At 38.0% G+C, this 8,185-nt stretch overlaps 1 protein-coding gene across 3 annotated transcripts in view; it reads left to right on the top strand.

Annotated features, from left to right (window-relative positions):
- The window catches only part of LOC107094871 (MAP/microtubule affinity-regulating kinase 4-like), a 77,848-nt gene that overhangs the window by 36,883 nt on the left and 32,780 nt on the right, over positions 1-8,185 (top strand). For all 3 annotated transcript variants that reach the window (XM_015390744.1, XM_015390746.1, XM_015390745.1), the window contains exons 2-3: positions 1,051-1,248; positions 2,131-2,184. In XM_015390744.1, the coding sequence (XP_015246230.1) occupies positions 1,051-1,248; positions 2,131-2,184 (252 nt within the window). The remainder of the gene's footprint in view (positions 1-1,050; positions 1,249-2,130; positions 2,185-8,185) is intronic.

The raw sequence follows: 8,185 nt of genomic DNA, 5'->3' as shown, positions 1-8,185 counted from the left end.
TTACGGTAAATGGAGTAGAATATTTTGATTTTTATATTTCCAGTGGTATACTGGGACCAGGGCTTACTCAGCAGTAATTATATCAGCTGCAAAATGTTTTCTAGGTTTGCGGCTGAGTTCCAAAACTTCATCCGACCTGTTAATGTTACCTGCTGTTGTGGATTTTAAAGGTAAAATCTGAGGTTTTCGTAATCTGAAAAATGAACCTCTGACAATTGGTTTCTCCAGCTCTAATGTCTCAGACATCAGTTTTTTTTCCCCAAACCAAGGGGGTATAAGGGAAAATGAAAAGAAAAAAGGTTTGGTTTGCAGAGAGGATAATCAGATCTGACCTTCTCTGCAGACACCACACATCCTGGATATAAAGCTGTCAAATCATTTTTTGTATATTTACCTGATCTACCGCTGAAAACTTCCCCAAATCATCTCTTCTGCACAGCTTCAAGTAACACCAGAGATTTATTTGTAAAGCTTAGTTCTGAACTCTAGGCTAGCCATTCCACATTCTTAGCCGATAATAATCCAAGCCTGAATTATATCTTGGTAGGGAAAGTGTTTTAGCTAGCAACCATTTTACTTAGCGTTGCCTATGGTGAATACAGGATGCTGTTATTGCACATAGAATACAAATAATACTTAGAAGAAACTCTTGTAACTTACTTGGTTTTGCTGGCAGCCTTTTAACTACCTCGCTGTCCATTTTCCATATGATTTATTCATTAAATATGAAATAAACATCAGTTTTCTTTAATGTTATTATTCCGTTATATTTTCTCCTAGATTTTATGGCTGTGTCCACTGAACCATCATGCTTAGAGAGTCTAAAATGTGAGATTAGATTGTTCTTTTTTCCTGACTACATTTGATGAATAAAATCCTTTTGATCCTTGGAAACATCCCTGCAAACTATGTATTTTTCTAAAGGAAGCAAAAATCTGTAGACGTCATCTTTACTTCCAGCTCATCAAATTCGCCACAACTGATTGGAAATTGGGCTTACTGACTGCAGCCTACTTATGCCTAACACTTTGTTCTCCCTCTTCTTTGCAGCATGCCTCTCTGTCGGCCAGCCGCTCAGATAAAGGTACCGGCTGGTCAAGCCGCTCGCTCGGCGCCCGCTGTCGAAACTCCATCGCTCTGTGTTCAGATGAGCTGCCACACATCGGGAACTACCGGCTGCTCAAAACCATCGGCAAGGGCAACTTTGCCAAAGTCAAGCTGGCCCGGCACTTACTGACGGGCAGAGAGGTGAGCCAGAAAGTATCCAAAAGCTGTGTTGTTCTGGTGTAAGCTGGGAAAGTATGTTAGCCACGAGTTCGATAACCGCTGGAGGTAGCCTCCGAGGGTTTGGGCTTAGAGACCTGCAGCAGCATTGAGGCTTTGAACCCTTTGAAGAAATTCCTGTTCATGTCCTTTTAAACAGACATCTTTATTCTCAAACAAAACACTGACCTATATTGGTTGAGCTGATGTCTGGAGGCTCAGGAAACACTGCACGGCTCGATCATGTGAAAAGCTGCAGTGTTCGACCCAAATAAAGCTGAAGTCAGTCATATATTCATGATTTTTACAGGGAATGATGCAGCTTTGACCGGGTCACCGCATTTTGTTAAACCTCTTACAGGGACTTCTTGGGTTATTTTTACAGCTCAGTGTATGTGCTGTAAAACAATATATTTTGAACTTTATCCTCCTATTATTTTTTTTTTTTTTTTTTGAGTAGTTTTCTTTGAGCACCAAATAATCTTTGTATGGCTTGTTACAGTATTTGGTACTAAAAGTTAGTCACCTTGTAATGTAAGCATAATCCAAAAACTTTATGTTGCATTATAAAACTGGCAGTGACTAAAAGCATCATGCAGAACTTTAAATAAACATACCACAATATTTTAAAAGTTATAGAAATTTTTATTTACAGATGCACTCATTTTAAGATGCACTCTCTTGTAAACCACTTTTCTGTCTTCATACTTTGAAAAATAACAAAATAAAGGCTGTAGAGCCTAAAAAAATTCTTTAAAAAAAAAAATCAGTCTTCGGTCTGAGAAATAAGGCTGTAATAGGATTTTTATGTATTTCCCATTTTTTCTGTTCTTTTTTTAATACTCTGTTTATGTCACCTCTTATCAGGTTGCGATCAAGATCATCGATAAAACCCAACTTAACCCAACCAGCCTACAGAAGGTGAGTGATATATTATCCTGTGCTACTACTGTCATGTCTGATTTTGTTCCTTTTATTTCAGAGGCTTTTTTTTTTTAATTAAATTCTCCTTTAATGTAGAATTTCTATCGTTACATGCATTTTGCAAAAATACGGTGTAAAAAAATTACTAAGAAACAAGTGCTTTTCTCTAGCGAAAAGCTACTCAGACTACATGAAATGATCTAATCATGCAGCAAGATTTAACATACTTAACAAGATTTCTTGATTTAAGATTTTTGAATAAAAAAATAAGCACAGACTACACTTAAAATTAGAAAAGATGTCCTAAAACAGGTAAAAATATTATTTAACACTTGTAAATGTATACTTTTTTATCTTGATAAGAACAAATTAATTTGCCATTTAGGCTGCTTCTGCTCTAATTAGAGTTGAGCTTATTTTGACGTGAACGTTTTTTATTAGAAACCATTATATACTTAATTGCAGTAGCATCCAGCTCTTTTGAACACTTCCTAAAAGTATTACCAAAGTGCTAAAAATATAAAAAAGAAATGCATATATATTCTGGAGATATTTATTTTTGATCATGCTGTGGATCATTTCATTAAACAATAGATGTTAACTATAAAAATAACTACTAAGGTGTTTTGATCAAATTTCTACATTTACAGATCTAATTCATTAGAGGTAGCCTTTTTTTTTTAGAGTTGTCTTCTATATTTTGGGTCTAGAGAATTAGTTTAATGTAAACAGCATATTTACAGCAAGATATATTGGTCAATCTTTCTGCAGAAACTCTCTATTAAGCCAAGTTTATGGAACATATGCAACATAATCTGCTTTGGAGTAAAGATCTGGCTTCTGTTTACCTCTTTTATTTGTCGGGTGAAATCATTTTGATGCCAGTTTATTTTAGGATTTCAGGGTGAACCTGTTAAGAGTCAAAGCAGCTGTGTTTGATGGTCCTCTTTTAAACTCTGAAAGTGTTTGGTCAATGGTACTTCTTTTGAAGTGCCGTGAAGAACTTGTACCTTTTGTGCTCTCAGTATGCATGTATTCATACTTAGACTCCATCTCATTGTCTGTAATGCAGCCATCAGTTGTTCTGCCGGTCCACTGGAACTAACTGGTCTATAGGCTTGACGTAATGAGCCTGTGCATGCTTGTCTACAGATATTTAGGTTGATCTTTTAACTGCTTGTGCTGCATTCAAAACCCTAATGAGATTAAGCCCTTTGCTGTCTGAACTCGGTTCGATGCGTCTGCTCCTGTGTAAATCTGAGTTTAGTGTTGGATGAAAGTGATCTAAAAAACAAAAACAAGATGTGCCGCCACATGAGAGCATATTTTTTTTATAGCAGCTGCAGTGTCTTGCTTAGGTTTAACCTAGCAAGAACAGTGTTTTAACTAAGATTGCAGAAACGACTTTATTTTTTAATACATCGCTGCTGTTTGTAGTCCTTTATGTTGAGATATTAAACTCTTAATTGTAAAAGTTACCTTCTAAAAACTAAAGATGAATAACGTTTATGAGCTCTGAAAAATAATGAAGGGGAAAAATAATGAAGGGAGCTTAAGGAAGGAGGTTCTTACTAAACCCTTCCCCGACTGATTAACACAGTATGTACATGATGTATTTCTGTCTCAAATATAAATAATACATTGTATTTCTACATATAAATAGAATAGAAAAAGAATCAGGTATAGCAGCAGGCTTAGAGTTATAAGAAAACTGCTGCATGGTGGTTTAAAATGGCTCACTCAGCTTAATAAAATCCGCAATTAAGTCAGATTAATTCAAGTGCACTAAAAAGTTCATCTAATAATGGTTCATAGACTAATGGCAGAAAGATGTGACCAATAGGATTGTAGGAAGAAATTTATTTGGTGAAATATTGTGATTTTCAGCTGACTAATATAATAGTCATCTTTCAGTTCCTGTATCGATTTGTATATGTGTGTGTGTATATGTATATATGTATATGTATATATGTGTATATATATAGATAGATAGATAGATAGATAGATAGATAGATAGATAGATAGATAGATAGATAGATAGATATTCATTCCCCCCGGACATTTTTTTGGTATGAAAAGTAGGACATGTCCAGGAAAAAGAGGAGGTCTGGTCACCTTACCAAATCAAAAATCTTGATGTTGTAATGAGTGAGTGCTTGTTGTTATGATGTGTCTTTGCTCAGCAGCATCGCTCGTTTTAAACCAACCAATCAACGCACAGCTCATCTACATAAAAGGAAGTAGACCTGTTGTTTCATTCTAGGGCTCTTAACCAGGCTTGAATGAGGGTGAATAAAACAGCAATTATGCTGTTTTCAGCCCAACCAATGTTACACACCCTATTCAGAGACCTTAAGGACCAAGTCTCACTAAATGCAGTCAGCAAAGCCTTGTAGCTAAACCAGGTCCTGGAAAAAGGACGTTCTTGCGCTGTCTCTCTCTTTCTCTCTCTCTCTCTCCAATGCATCTCCACTCCCGCGACTCGACCTGTCAATCACTCACAAAACGTCTGCACTGTGGCGGGAGGTGGGGAGCAGATACCCTTCCTGTCCCCTCTCCTACACCTTTGTATTGATTAAGATATAAAAATGTACATATTTAAATATATATATATAATATATTTTTTTTAATATAATTTACTTAGTTAGGTCCTGCATCTTAAAGCAACTGAGCTTTCAAGCAAAGTCATGACTGTCAGGTACATTTTTTTCAGTTACGTTTAAAATGACCTGAAAATGTCAGTGACAAAAAGGTCCTTATATGGACATCTCTGATAAATAGATTTATTTCCCATGATGATTGCCGTCTCCTGCAGTTTGTGTGACTTTTTAACAGCAGTTCTCACACTCTGAATAAGTGTTTCTTTGTTCATTAGCTGCACTGCTGACTAAAAGTTTGCCTGGAATTGTCCTTAGTTTGCTTTACCTTCACCTTTACTGAAAAAGCACATTCATTTCCTCTAGAACAGCCACACACGGCACATGGATACGTTCTTATCGAGTTAAATAAACTGTCCAGGCAGGCCAGCTGACGACACCCAAATGTACTAATTGATGACATCACTCCCCCACCCCATCTCAAATATGGACATTTCTTTTGTGAAATTATATATTTTAGGGGTCTAATGCATATTTCTAGATCAGAAAAAGGTGGTTTTCCCTCTTCGCGTTGCAGCAAGTTCCTGCTTTAAGTAATAGAAATCTCAGGGTCTCAGGGCTGGAGATAAACAAATCACTAAGCCAGTGGGAAGTAAGGAGGACGTCGGATCAGTCGGCTGTTGTGGAGAAAGAATCAGCCAAAACACAAAACTGGCTGGTTGGTTTTCTGGTCGGTTTACGTGCTTCCCTCACCTTTGGTCATGAAATATTTGTCCTCACCAAAATAATGAGATCTCGGAAACAAGTAGCTGGAAAAAGCTTTTTCCAACGTGGCCGGTCACTCCCTTAAGGGTTGGTTATAGTCCTGCAGCAGTGTGTCGCAGTGAGCTTGTCGTAGGTATTTTTGATTTATGCCCAATATTGAAAAGTGATCTGCGCTATGTTATTCCACGCCACAACGCAAGAGGGACAATCAGGAACTAGCAGTGGATCTAGACGGCCGAGGCAGTAAGGAATTGGGGTCAACGGAGGGACATGAGGGCGAAAAAGAGCGGGGATCCAGGTGGAAAAAGGGTCCCAGAGTTCTCACGCACCTCGCTCTTCTAGCTGGTCCATTTTCACAAGTCGTTTTACGCAATGGCAGTAATAAAAACAAAACAAGCCTGTACTGTACCAAACAGGAAATGCGGATAGTGTAGAGCGGATGTGGATTTGACCAAATTAGAGGCCTACTGTCACTGTATGTGGTCACCTACAATTTCTGAGAGATTCACCAGAGTGTCTGCAGAAGGGGCGGGGGCACATTTGCTTTTACTGCGACACACGCAGATGACCTGGTTTCTGAGTATAAATCAACCATTATTAGATGATGGGCTCTGAGGCAAGCAGCTGCTCCTCCACATTAAAAGGAGTCGGCTTAAACAGAGGCTTAGTTCTGTTTCAGATAGCCACAAGACGCCTCCACCAGGAGGTGTTCCATGCACATCATTCAGGAAGGAGGCCTGGAGGGTGGCGGCCTGGGACACACTGCAGGGTCTCTGTTTCTCAGCTGGCCTTGGAATATCTCAGGCTTCCCCCAAAGGAGCTGGGCAAGGTGTTTGGGGTGAGAGAAGTCTGGGTGTCTCTGCTGCCCCAGCAAAGAGGAGTAGGAGCATCTCAGAAGATCTCTGTTATCTTTAAAACAAACAGTTTTAAAATCTGCATTGATTATGGTAAATTACCTTTACATATATAGTGCTTTTTTAAGTCAGGCGACTTGACCAAAGCTACATTGTAGCCACTGCTGCCCTGGGGCTCGCTGACAGAAGCGAGGCTGCCATAAACTGCCCCCCATCAGTGAGCAATTTGGATGAAGTGGACACAATGAAACTGAGACCCGAGGCCTGAACTGACAACCCTACGCTTGCTGCATCAAACGCCACTACCACTACTAATCCAACTTCACTGTGCTTATCTTTTTATATTTACTTTCTATGTTTCTACATAATTGACATCCCCCACAATAACTGACGTGGTGATTGCGGCACCTGGTAGCAATCCCCATGTCCTACACTCCCCACAATAATGCTGACAGGACACTGCTGGCATAAAGCTACGCCCTGCAGCCTACAACACAATGAGGCTGCAGAATACATCCACAAAACTCTCAATCTCTTGTGCTTTAACAAAGCAATGAGCTCCAATACCTGAGGAAAAGATTCAGGGTTTTATCAAGTGCAAAATTTCTTTAGGATCAGAATAATTCCTCCTAGAAAACATCAGGATCCTGAATACAAACGAAAGGTTGGTTTTTCCAAAGAAGTGCTTCTGTAAATTGAAAAGAAAAAAGGCACAAATACATGTTTAACACATATTACCTTTACTAAAACATCTTTATAATGTATTTATCATGTGTTGTTACTATTATGACACATAAGAGGAACCGTCTTAAAACTCATTGACATGATTATCTGTCGTTACATTACGGGAACAATAATAATAAGTCAGTGCAGATTAGTGCTGTTTGATAAATGTTTCTATTAGTGCCACTTGTGCACGGCTGCATATCAACATTTGTTTATGATTAAAAAAAAAACGACAGTCAGCAACACAGCAGAAGCTGGGAAAAATATATTCAGTGTACATGAATCTCATTTTAATTAGCTTAAAAAAATTATCGAAAAAGTTGTGTATTGCCCTCTTTCCACAAACCTCAAATTTTCTCTCATGAGTCACAAACAGTGTCAGGCTGTTGTTACAGGATAAATCCTGTTTTAACAAACCAGGATTATAGGATTTTAGTTGATGGGAACCATTACCAGCAGCTCAGTGCTATTATATTTGTCTTAGACATCACTGCTACCAAAACTGCACAGATTTAAACTTTACTGATTTTATGTTCATATAAACATATTGCTTTCTTTATCTTTATTTTAGCTTTTTTGATATGTTTAGTGTTTAGATATAGAAAAATAAATGGGGTTGAATATAGAAAACGGTTATTTACCAACAAAAAACGTTCTCATGAATGATTTCCATTGTTGGTTCTATCTGCTGATCCACTTAGAGGTGATCAGAATTAAATCTAGCACAAGAGATGCACCGATCTACAAGTTTGGGCCAATATTGGTATATATATTAGCGTTGATTTTTTGGCAGTATTTACATGATTTACATTAAATTATGTTATTTTTCAATGCTAAAAAAAGGTTACATGTAAATAACTAATTAAATTAAAATCAAACTGTCCACTTGTTCTGTTAATGGAATAGAAAACGGGTGGAAATTATTGGTAATTAGTAAGAGACACTCAGTAAAGGAGTGGTTCTACAGGTGGGGACCACAGACAACTGCTTTCTGGCTGATGTTTTGGTCACTTTTGAGTGTTGGTGGTGCTTTCACACTAGTGGTAGCATGAGGCG

This window comes from Cyprinodon variegatus, unplaced genomic scaffold, assembly GCF_000732505.1.
Source record: "Cyprinodon variegatus isolate N-32 unplaced genomic scaffold, C_variegatus-1.0 Scaffold510, whole genome shotgun sequence".
Lineage (NCBI taxonomy): Eukaryota > Metazoa > Chordata > Actinopteri > Cyprinodontiformes > Cyprinodontidae > Cyprinodon > Cyprinodon variegatus.
This window is presented reverse-complemented; position numbering and strand designations above follow the sequence as displayed.